This window comes from Sturnira hondurensis, unplaced genomic scaffold, assembly GCF_014824575.4.
Source record: "Sturnira hondurensis isolate 20B ecotype Veracruz unplaced genomic scaffold, ASM1482457v3 Scaffold0011178, whole genome shotgun sequence".
NCBI classification, from domain to species: Eukaryota; Metazoa; Chordata; class Mammalia; order Chiroptera; family Phyllostomidae; genus Sturnira; species Sturnira hondurensis.
In genome coordinates this window covers 610418-632315 of record NW_028083809.1, presented here as the reverse complement: position 1 = coordinate 632315, position 21898 = coordinate 610418, and the positions used below count along the sequence as shown (strand labels likewise).

General features: G+C 55.2%; 1 protein-coding gene across 6 annotated transcripts in view; it reads left to right on the top strand.

The window, feature by feature from the left end:
* Positions 1-21898, top strand: part of SLC25A48 (solute carrier family 25 member 48) — a 41150-nt gene that overhangs the window by 4236 nt on the left and 15016 nt on the right. For all 6 annotated transcript variants that reach the window (XM_037059489.1, XM_037059488.1, XM_037059487.1 and 3 more), the window contains exons 2-4: positions 711-754; positions 7432-7503; positions 9738-9996. In XM_037059489.1, coding sequence (XP_036915384.1) covers positions 711-754; positions 7432-7503; positions 9738-9996 — 375 coding nt within the window. The remainder of the gene's footprint in view (positions 1-710; positions 755-7431; positions 7504-9737; positions 9997-21898) is intronic.

Below are 21898 nucleotides of genomic sequence, written 5' to 3'. Positions count from 1 at the left end.
TCTTCTTTGGCGTATCTTTCTATTGGCGTATCTTCTTTGGAGAAATGTCTGTTCAAGTTCCTTTGCCCTATAAAAAAAAGTTCCTTCAGTGTAAGAGTTTATATGTTCTGGATACTAGGTTTTTATCAAACATATGATATGCAAGTATTTCCCCCCATTCTGTAAGTGGGCTTCGTGTTCTTGATAGTGTCTTTTGGTGCATAAAAGTTTAAAATGTTTGTGATGTTCAGTTTGTCTATTTTTGTATTTGCTACTTGTGCTTTTGGTCTCATATCTAAGAATCTGTAGAAAATCTTGGCCGTGAAGATTTTCCCCTGTGTTTCACTATATGATTTTTATAGTTTTAGTATTTCCATGTAGGTCTTTATTCTACTTGGAATTAACTGTTTTATAAGGTATGAGGTAAGGGGGGTGTGGGTTTCTAGCTTCACTCCTTTGCAGGCAAGCACCCAGTCGTCCCGGCACCTTCACCGCCCTTTGGGGGGGCAGGTGCTTGGTTCTTGACGCAGAGCTGGGTTTTACTCCACTTTCTCTGCCGTCCTCCTTGCCGGGGCCAGTGCCAGGCATGCAGCGAGTGCTCTCTGGCGCCTGGGCTTTGCCCAAATAGGCTCATGCAAGAGCCTGGGCCCCCTGTCCTGTGCCCAAGAGCCAGCGAGTGCAAGCGAGGAGTCCAGGGGCCAAATGACCAGATACTCTTTTTCAACCCACAGGCGCAGCCAGTGTCATTGTCGGCCACCCCCTGGACACGGTCAAGGTACGGTAGCCGTGTTTGTCATTTCTGAGAGGTTTTCTTAGGCTCCGCCGAGAAAGAAATGCCAATCAGCCATAAAGTAGGCAATAAAGAGCTTTATTGGGGCTTGTGAACCCGGGCAAGGTTCCCTGGTCTGCAGAATCGGGCCAGGGAAGTGGCGCCCAAGCAGGGAATGTCGTGGGGTTTTATTTTCGTTGGCTGCCCGTGGGAGCTGGGGATTGGTGCCCTCTGAACAAAGCAGCAATACAGCATTGATGGTCTCTTCCTCGGACTCAGGTTACTGTAAGGATGTCCGTCTTGGCAAAGTCCAGCCGGAGCTTCCTCCTCTCCCCGCCCACCCTAACATTCCGACCTCTTTGATAGGATAAGGGGCGTCGTGTTCATCTAGCTACTTCCTGCTGTCAGATGGGCGTAGAGAGGAGAGTCTAGAGGTCAGTTGTTTCTAGTTTGCCAGGAAGGGGCGAGTAGGTTTGTGTCTGCAGCAACATCTGGTTAAAAGTAATTCTGGAAGCTTCATGAATTCTTTCCCGGAGAAATCTCAGGAAACAGGGGCCAAGCATTAATAGTATGCAGATTATTATGATTGGCCCTAGGACCGTGGCCAGGGTGGTAAAAAATAGGGAACATCACCACGGAGTTATTTCAAGAGTGGTGGGGTCTTGGCGTAAGCTGTGGAGTCAGCACAGTCGGGAAGCAGGGGAAGGCTGAGGAGGAGTTAATGGTCCACAGCAGTGTTCCATTGCACCAGAAAAACATACCTGATGGGCTGGTAGCGGTTCTGATATCAGCACGGTCTGGTTGCATGAGGAAGCGCCTGCAGTAGTGTAACATACTTTGGGACTGTTCATTATGTTTTGAAAGAGAGGTACCCATCCCTCGTTTCCTGGGTGCCCGCCCTGCTGGAGGAGAGTGGAGTATTCTGGGGTGGGGTATAGGCGGGGCGAATATCAGTGGTCAGAAAGAGGATGGGGTGTGGCGGGGCTTGTGTGGTGAGTTCTCCAGCCACAGCATCCACCCGGGCATTGTCACGGGAAAGTGTCCTGTGAGGCCTGGCGACCCTTACAGTGGACCACCACTATGGCAGTGGGCAGGTCTGTGGCCTGGAGGAGTTTGGCAATGAGGGAGGCATTAACAACAGGTGAACCTTTAGTAGTGAGGAATCCCCTTTCCTTCCACAAAGCTGAGTGGCTATGAACAATCAAGAAAGCATACTTGGAGTCTGTGTAGATAGTAACCTTCTTACCCCAGGCAAGGGTAAGTGCCCAGGTGAGGGCTATGAGTTCAGCTTTCTGAGAGGTGGTACCTTAAGGGAGCTCATTGGCTTCAAGGTTTTCAGTCAAAGTCACTACTGCATAGGCCGCTCGTCCTTGGCCATCAGCTCCGAGCACTGAACTTCCATCTACAAACAGAGTGAGATCTGTCTCGGGGAGGGGCTTGTCAGATATACGGTCTAGAGGCTGACCCAGGAAGTCTAGTACTTCTGGGCAGGAGTGGGCCGGCTCTACCTCCCTAGTGGGGGTTGGAAGGAGGGTAGCTGGGTTGAGGTGCGGGGAGAGTTGGAGAGACAGGGCCGTCCCCTCGACGAACAGGAGGTGGAATTCCTGTACACAGGAAGGGCTCAAAAGAGAGAGAGCTCAGTGGGATAGCAGGTCCATGAGGCGATGAGAGGAAAATACGGTAACAGGTCGGCATAGAGTGAGTTTGAGGGCTTCCTTCCGGAGCTCAGCTGCGCTCCCTAATGCCCGGAGGCATGGCTGCTGTCCACATAGGGTAGGGTCTGGAGCTGTTTTGATAAGTAGGCAACTGGGCGGTATGTTGGGCCTACTGGTTGAGCTAAGACTCTAACCATAATTCTCTGTCTCGCGTCTGTAAACAGATGGAAAGGACGGGAGGGATTGGGAAGACTCAGGGAGGGGGCCTGTAACAGTGTGTTCCGCAGGATGGTAAAGGCTTTTTGCACCAGCTTGGGGGATGTGAGGGGGCCAGTAGGAGTGTCTTTGGCTGCTTCATACAGTGGCTTGGCAAGTAGGGCAAAGTTGGGGACCCAGTGTCTGAAAAATCCAACTAGCCCCAAGAAAGATAGAATTTGATCTCCTGTCATAGGTGGTTGGAAATTGCAGAGGAGCTGAGTGTGATCTACTGTGAGACTACGTGAGGTAGGCGAAAGGGTGAGACCTAAGTAGGTGACTTGTTGGCTTGACAACTGAGCCTTGTCAGGGGAGACTCAGTATCCCTTTTGGGCAAGGAAGTTAAGGAGATCCGCAGTATGTTGTCTGGAATCTTGCAAAGTGGGTCAGCAGAGAAGGAGGTCATCTACATATTGGAGGACTTTGCTGGAACCTAGGTCACAGGAAGCTAAGTCCTGAGCTAAAGCCTGACCAAATAGATGGGGGCTATCTCTAAACCCTTGAGGCAAGACTGTCCATGCGAGCTGTTGTGACAGAGCAGTGTCAGGGTCTGTCCATGTGAAGGCAAAAAGAAACTGGGACTCTGGGTGTAGTGGGATAGTGAAGAAGGCGTCTTTGAGGTCTAGAACTGAGAAGTGGGTTATATTAGGAGGAATGTGAGAGAGAGTAGTATAGGGATTAGGTACTACCGGGTGGATAGGGATGACCGCTTCGTTGATGAGTCTAAGGTCCTGGACCAGGCGGTAGGCTCCGGACGGTTTTTTGACTGGGAGGATGGGAGTGTTGCAGGGAGAATTAACAGGAACAAGAAGTTTCCGGTCTAGGAGGCAGTTGTTGATAGGCTGTAATCCTTTTAAGTTCATGTGGGAAATAGGAAGTTGGGGTCAAGATGGGAAAACGTCGGGTCGTTTCAGGCGAATGAGGACAAGGGGTGATGAGAAGCCACGGTTGGGATAGAAGTGTCCCATACTTGTGGGTTGACAGGGAAGGGGAAATGGGCGGAGCTGAAGGAGGAGTTGGATTTTCTAACAGTGGGAGGATAAGGGGGCAGGAAGAGGTCGGGTTTTGCATGATCTGAAGAATGGTGCCTAATAATTGCAGAACATCCTGTCCTAGGAGCGGCATGAGCCGTCGGCATGAGCCTTAGCTGCAGTACGGATGTAGTTGTGCTCGTCCGGGGTCATAGTGGAAGTTAAAATGACGTGCAGGTCATGCCATGTGAGGTCATAAGCCTGGGCTGGGTACTGGAATTCCCTGATAAAATTGGTAGGGTTAGTGGAGAATGAGCCTAGGTGTTTTTCAGTTGAAGAGAGGTCAGTTAGTGAGAAGGGGACATGGACCCGAATGACACCTTCTGCTCCTGCCTCTTCCCGGAGGGGGCAAATGCGGGAGTCTAGGGGCTCCAGATTCAGGCGGGAGCGAGTGTATGAGCTGACCGGGGAAGAAAGGTCTTCAGAGGGAGGGGCAGAATCTGGTTGAGAGGGGAGGGCCGGGGCTGGAGTAGCCCATTGGCGGGAGCTGATAAGGAGGAGGAGGGGTAGCAGGGTCTTCAGGGGGATCAGAAAAGGGGGAGGAAGGCTCTGGGGCAGCAGGCTTAGGAGGCTGGACGGGGTCAGGGTTCCCTCGGGCAAGGAGAACTTGCCAGGGAGCTGGGTGGGAGCGCAAGGCCCAAAAGCTCTGAATGTAGGGGACCTCAGACCATTTGCCAGTCCGTCTGAAAAAATTATTTAGGTCAGTAAGGGTAACGAAATTTAAAGTGCCTTTAGGAGGCCAGGTCTCACGATTATTGAGCTGATATAACAGCCAGGCCGTAGTGGATAGAAAAATCAGCCATTTTCGCTTGAGGCCAAGATCAATTACTTTCAAATTTTCCAGAAGGCACCCTAGAGGTGATTCAGGATCTGGCTTGGACTCCTGCCCCCCATTCCTGGTCCCACGAGGAGCAGCCGATGGGAATCAGCGTCCCTCAACCCAATCTGCTGATCTGGTGGGTAAAAATGAGGATCAAGGCCCAGGGACGTCTCCTCCGGTGCCTAGAGCCTCTCAGTTGGGGAGACCAGCCTCTCCAGGAAGGGTCACCCCGATGCAGCGCTGCAATTTGGTGGAGAGCAGTCTCTCCAGCAGACGGGGGCCCGGAATCAGTGTTCGGGGACCAGAAACTTAAGGGCAGTGGCACTTACCCTGGTTCTTACTCCGGACTGGTGGGGTGGCCATGAGGCTTTCTCGGGAAGTAGGGAGAGGAGCGGTCTTCAGCAGACAACAACCCCTCCCGGGTTTTGGCACCAAATGAGAGGTTTTCTTAGGCTCCGCTGAGAAAGAAATGCCAATCAGCCATAAAGTAGGCAATAAAGAGCTTTATTGGGGTTTGTGCACCCAGGCAAAGTTCCCCGGTCTGCAGGATGAGGCCGGGGAAGTCGCTTCCAAGCAGGGAATGTCGTGGGGTTTTATTTTCATTGGCTCCCCATGGGAGCTGGGAATTGGTGCCCTCTGAACAAAACAGTGATATAGCATTGGTGGTCTCTTCCTCAGACTCAGATTACTGTGAGGATGTCCGTCTTGGCAAAGTCCAGCCAGCGCTTCCTCCTATCCCCGCCCACACTAACAATTTCCTCTTGCCACAGGGCCTGGTGTGAGTCCACCTGCAGGACTGGGCCTGCCCTGTCTGTGCCCCAGAGAGTCCCCAGACCAGGTCCTCTGGGCCAGCCCATGGGTGTGTGGTGCCAGGGGCCTGGTTTGGAATGGCTCTGCCCTCTTGCTTGGCAGTGATTTTGTTTTGGTGGATGTCTCTGCCTCCAGGTTCTTGTGAACTGGGGGTGTGGGAGCAGGGGGCACTGGTGAGTGTCCTGCAGGCCCCTGCGGAGCTTCAAATGAGCCCAAATTGAAGGCTGGGTTTCAGGTGATTAGGAAAGACATTTTAGACACAGAGAACAGCTTGAGCAAAGGCACTGAGATGGGGCCACTCCATGGGGCCTCCGTGGAGAGAGGCCTGCGTGCAGTGTGCCGGCACACCAGGTTTCTGGCCGCAGCCGTTGGCCCAAATCCAGGAGGGGGATGTCAGCACCCAGTGCTCAGAGGCCTTGGGTGTCAGGTCAGGACTCTGGACCCAGGTTGGGAACGGGGAGCCTCTGCAAGTCAAGGAAGCTCCCAGGTGTGAGGACTCTGAAGCCACCGGGGCCACCTGGCATCGGGTCATTAAGCCCCTCGGTCTGCAGATGGAGAAGCTGGCTCAGAACGGGGAAGAGGCTTGCTCAGGTCACATGACAAATGAAAGCGTCAAGGAGTGAGATGCTACAGAGGGGCATTCTTTGGCTTCACTCTGCCCCTGCCACTGGTCCCCACGGTGAGCAGGATGCAGAGCCGTGCCCTGAGAGTGCGGCCTCCTGTGGTGACGCCCAGGTCGTGTCCAAGGCTCTGCCTGGCCCGCACACAGAGCAGCCTCGCAGGCCCTTCCCCCACGGCTGCTGCCGTCTCCTCTCTCCCCTTCCTGCCCCCTGCGTGGCAGTGGCCCCGCCTGGGTCAGAGCCAGGCCTGCTCTCTCTGTGATGGGGAGGTCAGCCTACTTGTCTTAAATACTTAGAGATATTTCCTGGCTCCTCAAGTCCCTCATATGGGCCCTGCCTTTTGCTTACGCATCAACCGCTTATTGGACACTTTGTGGGGCGTGGTGGGGACGGCGAGGCATTGGTGGTGGACCAAGCAGGTGCCACCCCTGCCCTGCGGGCCTTCCAGCTCCTGATGCAGGCGAGCTGCCGCCACCTCCTCACACAGGCAAGCCTGGCCGCCCTGGGCCTGGCCACATGTCACCTGAAAACGCTCTCCTCCTTGTCTCCCCTCAGTCCCTGAGCCTCTGGAGGGAACCCTTGGTGACACATAAAACCCTGTCTCTGCTCATCCTGGCAGCCTCCCTGCTGAGGGCACAGCCTGGGATGCCAGCCTGCACGGACTCCTCTCTGGGGCCAGCCTGGGAGTGGCCCCAGGCCCTTGTGTCCCCCCAAAACGTCCTCCTAGCTTCCTTCATTCTGGCTGACATTTTCTCTAGAGCCCCCTGTCCACTGAGAAAGACCCGGGCAAGAGCTTCAGATATAACCTGGAGCCCACTTGCTCTCCTGTGGCTGGGACACAGCACGAAGCCTCCCTGAGCCTGCGGGTCCATGAAACGGGCAGAGCACCTCCCCGGCGGGGCTGCCATGCGGACGCTCGCTGTGACTCTGAGGGCAGGGCACACTGCACATGCACACTGGGGCATGTCTGAGGCCCCAGGACCAGCCTGAGGGGCAGCCAAGCTAGAAGGACCTGCCCGAACTACTGAGTTGGGTCAGAGTCTCCTTCCCCTGCCAGCAGCTGCCTCGTCACAGGTGGGAGAGCAGCTCCTGGCCCCGTGGTGACAGTGGGGGTGCTCTGCAGGGGAGACAAGCAGATGCCCCTGAAGAGTGTTTAGGAGGGCAGAGCAACAGGCAAGATGGGACAGAGCCACAGCCACCAGCTAGCTTTTTGTACATGAGAGGCAGGGATCAGGCATTTCCAGACTGTTCTCTGGGACCAAGACGGCTCCTGCTGCATTTCGGAAGGTCTGAATAGGAGGCTGAGGGACATGGTGCAGGTGGGGGAGAGAGGGCCAGCCTGTCCAGGACTGAAGCCCAGACCTCCCTCCTGCCTGGGTCTCATCGGGCAGGGCCTGCCCTGCTCTGCACCTCAGTGCTGGAAGCTCCACATCCTGGGGGCAGTGGGGATGTGAATCACCTACGGGCCTCACGCCCTTGCCTCTCTCCGCAGACTCGCCTGCAGGCCGGCGTGGGCTATGGGAACACCCTCAGCTGCATCCGCATGGTGTACAGGAAGGAGAGCGTAAGTGCCCCTCGGGCGGGCGGCTGGAGCGTTACCCACTGGGGCCTCCCACAAAATGGGGCAAAGCCCACCCGGGCTGGGGCCCACGGCCATGGCCCTCCTGTGGGCATGGCGGGTGGGAGGCGGTTTGTCCCCACCATCACGCTCGGCTCAGTTCCCCTGCTCACCCGCAGTGTGCTCCAGACCGCGTGCGTGCCCCAGACAGTGTGCGTGACCTGAGCCAACCCTGCCCCCAGTGCCGTGTTGTTGGAGAAAGAAACCGGTTTTGTGTTGCCTCTGTGCAAAAGTTCTGAGGAATTTAGAGCCACAGTGGAAAATTACTGCAAAAAACAGGGTGCCTTGTCAAGTTTTTCAAAACCGATTGAGTGGCCAGCACCGTGTGCCCACAGGCATCCCTTCAGCCCAGCGTGGCCTGGGCCAGGCGTTCGGGCGTCCAGCGCCTACAGCTGGCTGGTGCCACCGGTCACTGGGGACAGTGGGACCCAAGGCTTTTCTTTGCAAAGGGGAAACCTGAGGAATATTTTATAGAAGTTGCATCAGGGGCCCTTCTTGAGAGTTGCCGTGTGCTTCAGGGAGACTTCCCAAGGCCCCTTTTGGGGGAAATTAAAACAAACTTTAAAATTTAGGATGACAAGACTTGTTGATTTAAAGCGATGGTCAGGTGCCAGCCCCCAGGGACTTTTGCTTGAGTCCTGGGAATGTGGCCCCACTGTGGACCTGTAGCTCGGGAACCTCCTGCCGGCCCCTGCAGTGTCCCGGAAGGCTCAGCCTCTCTGGTGTTGCGGTGTGGTTCTAACTGGGATCCGCTGCTTTAAACTCGGGGTGAGTCTACCCACCTGCACTTGCTGTCCCAGCTCATGGGCCCTTGCTCAGTGACCGGGAAAGTGGCTGTTGGTTCTCCCTTGTTGGCACCTGTCCCCCACAGTGTCTGCCAACCAGTGTCCCAGCTCTGGGGCTCCGGTGGTGACCGTGGGCATTCGTCTGAGACTCAGCGGCTCAGGGCTCCGCGACGTCCCAGGTTACCCATGGAAGAGACTGAAGCAGGGTGTGTGTGTGTGCACACGTCCGCTACATGTGTGTGTGTGTGTGTGTGTGTGTGTGTGTGTGGCACCGAGCCCACGTGAGCTGCCGGGTCTCTGGCAGTTCAGGGTTGGCCGGTTTGCGTCTAGCCTGGGGTTTTTGCGGCAGCTTCTGGCGCCTTTTCGCCTTTGGCAAGGGGCTGGTGCACACTGGCCTGACTCCTCCATGGGCTGGTGGAATTTTCCAGTGTCTGCAATGCCTGTGTGGTGTCCACTGGGAATGCAGTTTTGGACTGGACCCTGGCCTCAGCCTCAGCACCCTCTCCCCAGCCTCTTGTGCCCTGGGTGTGTGCAGAAGCCTCTAGGTGTGGTGTGTCCAGGGCCTCCGCCCTTGAACTGCTCTTCCAAGAGGTGCTCATGCTTGGGGCACCCCTGGGTGGGCCTGTGGGACCCTCTTCTTAGCCCCTCACCACAAGCTTAGCACATTATATACATTTTAAAATTTGTTATTGATTTCTTTTGAGGGACCGAGAGAGAGAGAGAGAGAGAGAAACATTGATTTGTTGTTCCACTTGTTTATGCATTCATTTTAGGTCCCTGACCAGGGATCAAACCCACAACCTTGGTTTATTGGGACTATGCTCTAACCAACTGAGCTCCCCCGGGCGGCTCTTAGCACATTGTACTTTAATTTGTCCATCCAGGTTCACTACCCACCCCCGGCCCCCAGACTGTGAACTAGGTAGAGGCTTTTCTTCCTTCCTGTTGTCCCCCAGGGCCTGGCACGTGGCAAGTGCCCGGAGAATGAGTTTGTTGGAGTGGCCAGCGAGGAGGGTGTGTGTGATTCTTGGCAAGCTTGCCACCCCGGAGAGCGCCACAGCCCCGCGCACCCCACCCCCCCTCCGGCCACAGCCCAGGGGCACCGCCACTCCCAGGACAAACACACTCCAGGCCCGGGACACCACCGCCAGTCCAACAAGACTTCCCTCAGAAGCCAGTGCCTCCTCGGGGCAGGAACGTCCCCACCCGCCCCGCCTCTCCTTTCACAGCAGAACCCTGTTTTGTCCTCTTTGCTGGCACCTTGGTTTATCCTTGTGCTGTCTCCCGGAGCCCACAGGACCCAGCCCGCTGGAGAGCCGGGTCTGTGCCTGGGACTGCGAGGGGGCTTGGCACCGGCCTGCAGTTCTCACGCTCCCTCCCCCGGTTTCCCCACAGGTGTTCGGCTTCTTCAAGGGCATGTCCTTCCCCCTGGCCAGCATCGCCGTCTACAATTCGGTGGTGTTTGGGGTCTTCAGTAACACACAGAGGTTCCTCAGCCAGCACCAGAGCAGGGAGCCCGAGGCCGGCCCACCCCACACCCTGTCGAACCTGCTCCTGGCCAGCATGGTGGCCGGCGTGGTGTCTGTCGGACTGGGCACGCCTGTGGACCTCATCAAGATCCGCCTGCAGATGCAAACACAGCCGTTTCGGAAAAGTAAGAGGCCGGGAGGGGCCTGGTGTCTGGGCGCCTCAGACCCTCTCCCAGTTCGCCAGATCTGGGGTGTGGTTGTCAACATCCTTCTTACTGAGCGGGCCTTTCCATGGTCCCAGAGTGATTGCTACTTTATCTGGAGTAGTAATCTCAGCAGTTAGTGTCGACTGCATGCTCGGCACCTGCTGAGACCTCTGCTTGTGCTCTTTGCCTTCGTTTTCGTAGCCCTTCTGTTACGGACAGTCCGTTCTCTTACGAGGCAGGTGCTGTTACTCTTTTCATGTACAGGGGAGGCCACTGAGGCTCCCAAGGCTGAGACACTTGGTGAATGGCTGGTGAGGGAGGACCAGCTATGTAATTTGCGGCGCCCAGTGAACAGTGAAAATGTGGGATTCTTCTTAAAAAATTATTAAGAATTTTAAAAGGGTAGACCAATAATCCAGGCGTGGGGACGCAGGTCTCAAGGCCGCACCTGCCCCGGGTACCTGCACGGGCTGCGGGGTGTGGAGGGGCGCTCCTCCTCTCGCCCTCACCGCTCCGATTAAAGCTTCGTTTCTGGGTCCTCGGGTGCTTTGCGGCCAGTCCTACACCACAGCCGTCCCCGTCACTTCCTCCTTGCTGGGAAAGAGGCCGCTGTGTCTTCTCCTGGGGGGCAGGGGGGCTCCGATGAGGCGGGGAGGCACCGGAAGGCACTCCCTGAGCGGGGCAGAAGGTGCTGGCCTGGAGAGGACGAGCTGGGCGACTCGGAAGACCAACTGCAATGCCTGGGAGGGAGGCTCTTGGCCCTGCTTCTACTCTCTCCTCGGGGGAGATACGCCCCTCCCAGGCCTCAGTTTCCTTTCCTGTATAATGGGAGGGCTGGATCCATGATCTTCCCTGTCACCTCAGGTGGCCGATCAGGGCTGACTGCACAGGTGGATAAGACGCCTGCCCTGGTCAGCTTTCTGCGTGTGACCCCTGTGGCCACAGAGGCGGGGCTCTGCTGCGTCCACAGGTAAAGCTCCGAGAGTTCGCTCAGGACTACCCAGTACTCCTGCGGCTGCAGCCCAGATGCCTTGATTCAGTCCAGGACAGGCCTGCACAGCCTCTGAGCTTGATGGTGGTGCTGCCCACCGAGGCACGTGCAGGGCCAAGGGTCTGGCTGCCCCGAGGAGGCAGGTCATACCTGCTGGATGCCCAGTACCCGGGGCCCCACATCCCTGTCAGCATCAGGGAGGCACGGGGCAGCAAACACGCTGGCTCATCCATGGGGTCACAGGGCATAGCCCCATGGGGCCACCGGGGTATACAGAGCAGCGGGGGGCCCTACTTCCACCCACTCAGCATACTGAGTGGTGTCCCAGTACAGTTTCGTTTGATCAAAGGGTGGCCCCTCTGAGAAATGTTTGGGGCTTGCCTCTCTGGTCCCACCCAGGGTGACAGCTGAGGTGTAGAGGAACGAAGGGCATCATGAGAGGCTTGGATACCACGCTGGCCTTCTGCTCTGTCCTGTCCACCTCAGAAAAACTGAAGTTGTTCTCGGGTGCGGAGCAAATCCCTCCATGCATCTTAAAATTCTTCGAGGACCAGGCGTTGGGAGTGTCTCAGTGACATGGCCCCTCATCTCCTGGGGGCAGCCCTGCTCCTTCACAGCCTGGGCACCTCGTTTCTGGCAGTGGAGGAAATAGGGGGAGGCTTATGGGGTGGGGCAGCTAGCCTGGGCCCCAGGGGAGACGGTTTTTGAGTAATGCCTTCCTTCAGAAAGCCTGGGACATTTGAAGGGAGATTAGTTGGTGCGCGTTCTTCTTCTCCTTTTAGCAAGAGAGAATCACCAAATTTAATACACACATATGTGGGTGAGCCCCACATACATGAGAGTCAGAGGCCCCACACTCAGGGGCAATTCAGATATAGAAGGAAAGCATGGATAGATACGGGGGACATTCGGAGCCAGGGACGAGGTGAGGTGCCTTGGATGCTTCAGAAGTTCACTGCAAGATGATAAGAAGAGCAGACCTTTACTAAACAGGTTTGCCCTGCCCTGGTGGCAGGTCAGCAGGGGTTGTCTCCGACCATCCCTTCTGGGCAAGGCCTGTAATAATTGCTGAGCTTTCTCAACAGTGTTTGGATCCGTCCTCTGTCCTGCCCTCACCCCTGCACCTTCCCTGAGGAAAGTGCTAGAATGGTGGCTGACTTTGCACGCCAAAGTCTGAGCCACGGTGGTCCTGAGACCAAGCTAGAAGCCTCTGGAGAGTGGAGGAGGGACGGGAGGCAGCCAGCAAATAGCAGGACCCAAGAAAGGGCCCAGAGCTGGGCGTGTAGGCGCCTGAGTTTGAGGGAGCTGAGCAGCTGCCCCCAGCAGCTGCCGAATTGCTCGTGGCGTGTCTGACGCTGTGTCAAGGGCAGTGGTATTTGCATCATCTCATTTAATATCACCCTGACAGTGTGTAGGGTGACCGTTAGCCTGCTCATTTACCCAACATGCAATCATTATGCACCTGCTGGATGCCAGGCACAAGGCTAGGTGATGGGGACACAGTGGTGAGCAAAAGAACCCACCCTGCCCCTCTTATACTGCTCTGCCCATGTCAAACATGGCGGGTGGGAGGGAGTGGGTCAGGCTCTCAGCCAGGCGGGGGTCGGGAAGGGCCCAGAGCAGCTGGTAGGAGAGGCAGCAGGAGAGGCTAGAGGTTGAGAATGTGCCCCTGGCCAGGGCAGCCCCGAAGGTCACCCATGCCTGCTTGCCTGGGGGTGGCCCAGCTGGGCTGGGATTCTCCAGAGCTGCCCATCCAGGAAGTCCGGACTCTTCTGGAGCCTGGCTCCTTAGAGATGCCCGGGGAACAGTGAGAACGTGGGGGCCTGGTGCCCTCCCCATGCCTCTCCACCGCAGGAGGCGCTGACCACATCTCCTGAGGGATGGGGTTCCCTGACCCTGCCCTTGACCTCAGGTTGCCAGTTCATTGTGGTGCTAGAGGAGACGGCTTCTCCTAAGTAAACACCTAAAGGCAGCCACAGAGAGTGCCCACGGGTTTGTTTGGTCCTCCCAGTGTGCCAGAAACTGGCCTCCGGGAGCCCAGGGACGTCTAGGCGGCCACGGAGGTTCCCATAGGCAAACGTTTCTCAGCCCTGCCCTGCGAAGCTCCAAGTCATTAGTGCCTGGCCCCAGGGGCTGAGCTGTTAGTGCAAAGAGGAAGACAGTTTAGCTGAGTAGGTGGAAGGAAAGTAGAACCCGAGATTGGAGGGTCCACCTCCGCTGTGCCCCTCAACCCTCCAATCTGGGACGAGGCAGACTGGTCAGAGCAGGGGAGTGGGGAGCCGGTGTTTCTGAAGCCCTGAGCCTGGATCCTGAGCTGAGAGCTTGGCGTGTGTTTAGTCTTCACAACAAACCGACCCCTAGACAATTACAGAAGGGGATGGAGGCCCAGAGAGGTTCCCCCGATGCCTAACGTCACTGCCCTGGTGGGAGGTGGCGCTGGCAGGGGAGCCAGGCAGTCTGACTCAGAGCCACCCACCACTGCTGTTTCTGCTTCTGGCCCAGGACTCTGTAGAAGCTGGGGCTTCCTGGGCCTTTGCACAGAGTTGTCAGGCACCAAACCAGCTTCGCACTTCAGGGAGGGATGTGGACCGGGAGCACGTCTCCAAAATGACACTGTTCAAGTAGGTGGCTCAGCTTGTGGGTTCCCAGGGATGAGTCTGAGTTCTGTGGCTTTGGGCAGCTCCTTTCTGCACAGGCCACTCTCCTCAGCCCCCACCCCCGCTGCCTGGGAGAAGGGCTTGGCCACTGCAGGGGCTGAGCAGTCGACAACAGGGTGGAGCAGGGGAGGCAGGCCAAGTGTCACCAGGCCATACTTTCTGCCAGGACTAGCTCCGAACAGGAGGACGGATGCTATTTCCTTGCACTCGTTTTTCGGGAACCGTCCAGGCCCGAGGAGAAAACTCAGAGACTCGTTAGGACCCAGCAGGTAAAGAGGTGAGCAGGAGTGACGGACCCACCGGCCTCCTAGCCCACGCTCCCGTTTTCCTCTTTGCACTGAGGTGTGGACACAGAATATATTTCACGTTCCATATCGCACTGCTCTTAGAGAAGCAGTAGTTCAAGCATGTGCGTCAGCTCCGCGTCCAGGAGGCGGCAGGGAGTGGTGGGCCCACATCTTGCCTGCGGGGGCGGCTGCCGCCCCTGCATCTGCTCACTGTTGCCACGTGGCTTAGACCTGATTTTTAAGAGAAGGCAGAAAGCTAGTTTTTTCTGTGGGGCCTTTCAATTGGGAATGATTAGATAATTCAATTAAACACAGAGCCAAACAGAACCAAACCAGCACAGCGCTGCGTAGCCCAAAGTACTGTGCGGGCCGTGCAGCGCGAGGCTGGGGCTGGCTGCAGGCTGTGGTCTCGGCTCTGGGTCTGCCCGCACTGTGCGGCAGCTCGGCCAACAGGGCCATTTCCATCAGCCTTGAGCTGGGCTTGTGGGATTGCTGAGCGCTTGTGGCTTTACCCCGCAACTGCCCACCCATTTCCTGGGTACCTTGATGATGAGCCATGAGAGACTACGACCATGTCGCAGAGCCTGGTGCCAGACGCCTCTGGCTTCTCTGCTTTGGGACATTGACAGGTGGGCTGGCCAGTCCAGGTGTGAGCTCAGGTCATGTGGTTGGCGGGTGTGCAGATACGAAGCCTGGTTGTCCATCAGTGGGGACTGATGCGGACACCGGCCTGCAGTGTCCGAATCATTATGGATGAAATGAGATATTCACACGGACTACCAAGTCAGTGGAGGAAAAGGGTGGGCATGGCTTTTCTCTCAAGGGGAACAAAAGCCTTGGCCCTCGCCAGGATGGCCTTTATTGGGTTTCTCCGCACATTACGTGATGGTCCTCATTTACTATGCACAGGCTGCTTTAGGTGGTTACCTTTTACAGAAAACAAAGGGCCAATGCCGCTAATCACAGCACAGAAGAGGGATATTTGCAAATGAAAAGGAAAAAGTGGTTGGACCAGTTACACTCTCCTGGGAAGATTTGGTGTGGATTTTAGGAAGTTACTTTGCAGTAAATGTTTGCCACAAATCCGGGTGAGGGAGTTTTTTAGCAAAAAGCAAGACTCAGAGTGGCCTAGGTACATAGCAGGCCTGACCCCCACGGGAGAACCTATTTGTGGGTGTGGATCCTGTGCATCTCTAAGTGGGAGCTGAGCCCACGCCACACAGAACGGTCTCCTACAGGGGACCTTGGCTGAAAGTGGACAAAACACAGAACATGGACTCTGGAGGGAGAAAACACCCATCTGCTTAAATGCAGTTACTGTTGGTATATAAACTTGTTTCCTTTTCTTCTTTCTACACATAGATTAAATATCTTAGCAGATTGTACTCATTACAGAGACAGTTTTGTATCCTATTTTAACTCAGCATTATAACAGAAACATGTTTATGTCATTAAAATTGTGTATAAAGTTACTTTAAATCAAGGGTAGTATTTTTTAAGGATGCGCAGTGTTCCATGGAATATGCATGTGTGCACAAACACACACAAGACACACACGTGCACACTCACTGAGAGGGATGCTGTTGTGTGGTCAGAATTCAGATTCTGGAGTTAGACCACCTGCTTCTAATCCTCTCCCCATGTCCACACACTGTGGCCGACTCACCTGACATGACCCAGCCTCAGCTTACTCATCTGCAAAGCAAGGGCAATGCCTGGCACGTTGAAAACACGAAGCCAGTGTTAGCTAGAATTCAGGAAATTTATTATCTACTTTTTTAGACCCTCACCTGAGGATCTATGTTTATTGATTTTTAGAGAGAAATACTTAGGTGAGAAATGTTGAACCGTTGCCTCCTGTGTGCACCCTGACCAGGGGTCAAAACCACAACCCAGGCGTGTGCCCTGCCTGGGGATCGAACCCATGACCTTTTTTGGAAGGTGACCCTTATGATGGGTAAGGGTCATCGGTGATCCTTACCGATGACACTCCAACCAAGTGAGTCACCCAGCCAGGGCAGGAAACTTATTATTTAACAATCAACCTAATGATGAACAATTTCAGTTTTTATAGTTCTTCCTTTTTTAAAAATAGTGATACGATCAGCAAATTTGTCCATACAGAATTGCCTTCATTCAGGATTATTTCCCTAAATGTGTGGGCTCTTTGATTCGTGAGTGGGTGAGAGTCTATGGCCATTTTTAAGATTCTTAGTACAAATGTGAAATTGTTATATGGAAGGGCTTGACCCAACGACATTGACAGTGGCCGGAGTTTAGAGGGAACTTCCGTTTGACCTTGACCACTGCCACGTCCCCACCGCGGTCCTCCATCCTATACACGCTCCCATCTCGACTGAGGCTTTCTCCCAGGGCCTCTGCCACTTGGCAGACAGAGAGGAGTTGCCCTGAGTCCAATTGGCTGTGGACTTGACAGTGAGGCCCCTGGAGAGAGACCCTCCCTTTTAAAGCTGTCATCACCCTTTGCCCAGGCATGTGCCCCGCTGCGTGCCCTGCCGGGCCTGTGCTGCAAGCCCTGGCTCCTCCAATGCCCAGTCACATCCTGGAGGCCACGGCTGATGCCAGTCATCATCCCCCACCCCGGGGCTTTCGGGTCTGGGTCTTCATGAAGAGCCTAACTACTGTGCAGAGCAGAAAGCCCTCGGTACCAGCAGAGGGCAGTCTGAGGGCTCAGAGGAGCCGGCGCACTAACTCTGCTGGCCACCCTGCTGACTTCCCAGGCCTGGGGGGAGGCACAGGGGTGACTGGCCCACCTGTCTGAATTCGCTCTTGGACGCGTTCACTCGAGAGCATTTCCAGAGCTCTGCTCCGAGTCCAACACGGCAGGCAAGTCAGAGGTTTCAGACCACGGCCCCTGTCTTCAGGGAGCGCACAGTCCGGCAGGGAGTCAGATGTGTAGGATGCGAAGGGCCCGTGGGAGGCTCCGGAACCTGGGAGCCTGGCTCTGCAGATCAGGAGATCTCCAAAAGGGGTGGAGAAGGGAAAAGGCTTTTCTAAGTTGGGAGAGGAGAAGGAAAGCGACACTTCGGAGAGAATATTGAGCGAAAAGAAGAAGGAAATGAGGGAGCTTGCCTCAGGGGGCCTGGCTCTCGCCTGTTCCAGATAACCTGAATAGAATAAGGGGACAGGGAGAGGTGAGGATTTGAGAAGTAAAAGGTCCTCTGGGCATGTGGAGGGGAGACGCGCTGGGCCGGAGGGTCGCAGTGGAGAGGTGGGTGTGGGCAGGCGAGGTCACCAACTGTGCACCAGGACTCAGAGCCCGTGTGAGCCCAGGAGTCCCCAGGCTGACAGCTGGAGTGAGACCATTTCTCCAGTTGTCCTGAATCTGCAGAAAATGTCTGTCTGTGAAGGTCACCTACTCTGCCTCAGAGGGCTCCATACGCCAGTTGGTCTCCTTGGCAACAGGTTTATTGCTACCATAAAGATGTGTGACAGCCCGGTCTGGCCTTGGGGAGGAGCAGCCTTCTGGCACAATGGGTTGTCCGACAGTTCCCTAGTGCGGGGCAGGAACTACGGATGCGGACTTCCTGGAGGGCAGCCTGCATGGGGAGGCAGGAACCTTTGGAGCATGACAAGGAGCACAAAAACACTGGAGACCAGCCAGGATCATATATGGCCAGGGCCTTCTTCTCCAGCAGGCTCTGGGCTGTTACTAACAGGAAGTGAGGGCTGGAGCAGTGGCAGCCCAGAAGTGGAGGGAGGAGGATTGTGGAGAGGCCAGGCATTCAGCCATGAGGTTCCAGAGGAGTTCTTGAATTCTGGACAGTGTAACTGAGTCTTTTTCAAACCGTAGTCCCACGCAGCTACCAGAGATTGATAAAAGTACACACAACAGAATACACCATTGTGAAGCTATGCCTATTGGGACAAATCTGTTTGTTGTGTGACTCAGTGGACAAGAGCAAGTATTGTCCTGGTTTGCGGACTTGACAGCAGTGTTGGAAGTTCTTGGCCCTGTGTGGGGGTTCGCCATCTCCCACAGCCCGCTTGGCAGCGGGCCACCACTGCCTCAGGTGGTCACTGCCTCAGGCCCAGCACTTCCAGAATCTGGGTTCACAGCAGGACAGGATAATAAAATTAGGAATAATAACTGTTTGCTTCGAGGAGAGAACATTTGCCCAACATGCATTTTAGGAGAGTAGCTTTGCCAACATTCCCACTTAGTTTTCACAGAAGCCAACCGAGGTGCACAGGCCACTCCCCCTCCCCCTCTGGCAGATGATGAGGAAACCGAGGCCCAGTGTGGGCGAGTCCTTTCGACCAGGTCATAGATAAAATCGCACCGAGCAGCAAAGCACATCTTGGCTGCTCCTGACCCAGGCTTCTTTCTATGAAACTATCTGCACACCTTGGACCCTGCAGATCATAGGGAAACCGCTGGGCTCTTGGCAACAGGAACTGGGCAAGAGTCTCCCAGTTGGCAACATCCTGGGGAAGCTGACTGACAGGCTATACCAGCCTGCTCCAACCCAGACCAGTGAGGTCGCAGCCAGCCTGTCTGCTGGAGGAGGCCTGCCCGTGCCTGGGTGTTCCATAGCATCTTAGACCCGTGCAGTGGCTGGGACCAGCCTCTGGCACAAGGACCAGCCAGGGCTAGGCCTGGATGAATCAGGAGGTGGGAGGTGGACCGTTGGGAGGCCCCAGTCTCGAGATTTGCCCGATCAGATGCTCCAGTGTTCACTGAACGAATGTTGAAACACATATATGGGGCACAGTGTCCGGCGGGCACAAGGTCACGGTGCTCTGGGACATGCCACAGTGTGTGGTTCCTGCCATCTGGAAATTCGCCAATGGCAGGAAATACCAGTTAGGGCAAAACAGCAGCGATCGGCACAGCCCACACTAGGCATGCAGTCTCGGCCTGGACTAGTGACTCTCAGCCCCCTCTAAGAGTGCTTTTTCAACATGTTAGATGGGGTCCAGCCCACAGAGTGGCGGCCGTCCTTTCCGCATGCGTGGGTTAAGAAAACCCATATGAAAAGAGGCTGTTGTTAGTAATAATGTTTAATATTACTAACGATTATTATTAGAATATGTAAGTAAATATTTATGTGTTCCCCACCATGGCACCTATGCATATGAGGAAAATGGCCATAAAGTACATGTCAGATATGTTAGGAGTTCTCTCAATCTAGACAGTGTCTGTGGATCCTGGAGTCAAGGTAACTCCACGTTGGCCACTGGCACTGGAGGACCCCCTGGCCTAGACGTGCCCGAGCGCAGACCATCTGGTGAGCCTGCACGCCGTTGACTGGGGACCAGTGGGGTCTCATCTGGGGACCACCGATTCATCCAGGATTTTCTATAGCAAGTGACCCCAAATCCACACGTACAGGGGCAGCCTAGTGCTGATTCCCTTTCCAGAGAGTGACCTTGTGTTCCCGAGGGCCAGGCCCTCCTTAGCTCAGTAAACCAATGACCAGCCATGATGTTTCAGTGAGCTTTCCTCTTTCCAGGGTTGCGGCCCATTGAGAAATGGGACAGCAGGTCTAAGAAGGGGAAAGAAATGAAACTCTTCCTGCCTGCATCTGAGGAGGGCCCGGTGGCACACCGTGGCGAGGCCCTGGGCTCTGGGAAGAGGAGCAGTGGTGGCAGATCTGGGGGGACCCTGCCCTGTGTCTGAGCCGGTCCCGCCCCCGCTGAGGTGGAGGACCCCAAAGATGGCCACGTGGATACCTCTTGGATTGGCCAAACCTGGATGCCCTGCCCTCTGCAGAGCCTTCTTCAAAGGGACCCCTGGTGCACACCAGGGGCACCAGAGCCACAGAGCCACAGTAAGGAGCAGGCCCACCCTGGACATGGTCGGGCAGCCTGGAGGAGAGGGTCTTTTTAGAATTCCGCAGGCTCTCTTCTGCTCCAAGGGGAAAGTTAGGAACAGAATGGGGGCCAATCTTGACTTTGAATATCCCGCCAGCCTTGGCTCAGAGGCTTGAGCTGGTCCGAACTGAATTTGGGAAGACAAAGAAAAACACAGGCATTCAGAGTGTTTGGGGTGTATAATCCAAACCTATTGTAGTAATAGGTAACAGGCTCTTGATTTCGAGAGCACAGTAAAAACTAGTCTCAATGGAAAAGCACTTGTGATAAGAAACAAGCAAAATTTGGTTCATAATCTTATCCTCACTTAACAAAAGGTTCTAGAGAAACTAAATACATTTCGCCCTAAAGGAAGATGACTGCCCCGTAGACTGGCAAACATCCACCCCCAGCCCAAGTCCCGAAGGCTCAGAGACAGCAGGCCAGGAGCCAGCGGTTCAGTGGGAGCGAGCACCACAGGGCTTCGCTCCACGCTGTTTGGCTCAACGCCCTACCCTGGCGACAGTGATTTAGGAGACCAGTTCGGGGCCAGGGCCGCCTTCTGGGTGGAGTTTGCGTGTTCTTCCCATGCCTGTGTGGGTGTTCTCTGGGTGCTCAGATTTACTTCCACGTGCCAGAGAGGCACACAGGAGGTGAACTGGCATGTCTAAGGTGCTCCAGTGTGAGCGAGTGAGTGCGCGCGAGCGCGCGTGTGCCCCCTCCCACCCCCACCCCCGCCACGTAAAGGAGTCCTGTCCAGGGTGGGTCCTGCCACACCCTCAGCTGCTGGGACAGGCTCCGGCCCCCTGAGACTCCGAACTGAAATAAGTGGGCTGGAAAAATAATTCTCCTTCTTGTTCTTTTTATTGTTTCTTAAAGGTATGTATAGCTCACATTTATTTGACTGCTTGATCTTAGAAGTGTTTTGGGTCTTTATTTAGAAGTTTGGTGGTGCTTTTGTGACCAGAAATATGCCAGAAGAACCTAACTCTTGTTTGTGTCAATTAGCTTGTGGTGAAAGTGGTTCCTCGATGTGTCGTTCTACTTTACGTCACAGTGGGCAGGAACCTACCTATGACGTTGAGTGGGGACGCACGGTGCCAACGGGCACCCAGCCTCCTTCCTCGGGGTCCTTGAGCGAATGCCATGCAAATACACGTGCAGACGGTGGATTTCAGCTCATATTTCCCAGAGCTGCTTGCCAGCAACCTCCCAAGTCAGTTTTTAGGGATCAACAAAGTTTGTTTCTCGCAAAATAACATTGGCCTGCCGCTGGAGTTGCCAGGAATCCTGATTCAGTGCTCTTCTCAGTCCAGCTGTCCCGGCTCCCAGGCCACACCTCTCAGGGCCTCGCCTCCCGGCTGAGCCCTGAGCATCCGTGCAACTGAGCTCTTTCTGCTTTGGGATCCCATATGACCCGTCCATACCACCACTGCTAACGCAGATGGTAACATCCATCGCCCAAAAGAAAGATTTGCGTCTCACTGAGTGACACGTGGTGTCACAGAGTCTTTCACCTTGAAAAGCAGGAGAGGGTAGCTAGGCTTGGAATCTTTGCTCTGCCTGAGTGGGCTGTGACCAAAACAGTTTGTTTCAGGCATAAGATGCCACTTTCTCAGTAGGGTGTGGTGACTGTTGTCGGAACTCACCTGTTGTGCACTTGTTACCTATACCTTTTATTGAAGGTAAATTCTACCTCAATTTAAAAAAAAATCAAACTGGAAAAAAAACAGGTATAGGAGGCCAGAGAAGGCTATTGAGAGGGATGCGTCTTCGTGGGCAAAGAGGAAGAACGGGGCGCGGGACACGCCGAGAGCACGTAAGCTCTGTGTGGTGACAAGGAAACATCAAACAAACCCCAGTGAGGAAAGTCCTGTTTACAGAAGGGGGGCTGTGCACCCTTAAAAATGTCAGAGTCATAACAGAAGGAAGAAAAGTTTTGGAAAGGCCCCAGACTGGAGGGGGCTGAAGAGAGAGGACAGGTAAATGCAGTACGGGCCCAGCCTGGGTGCGGTCCGAGGAGGGGAAGGATGACTCCTTGAAGGTCGTCATGAGACCGACGGACAGTGGGAGAGTGGACGGCAGGTCAGAGGGCAGTGTGGTCAGCGCAGAGTGTGTAACCGATGACT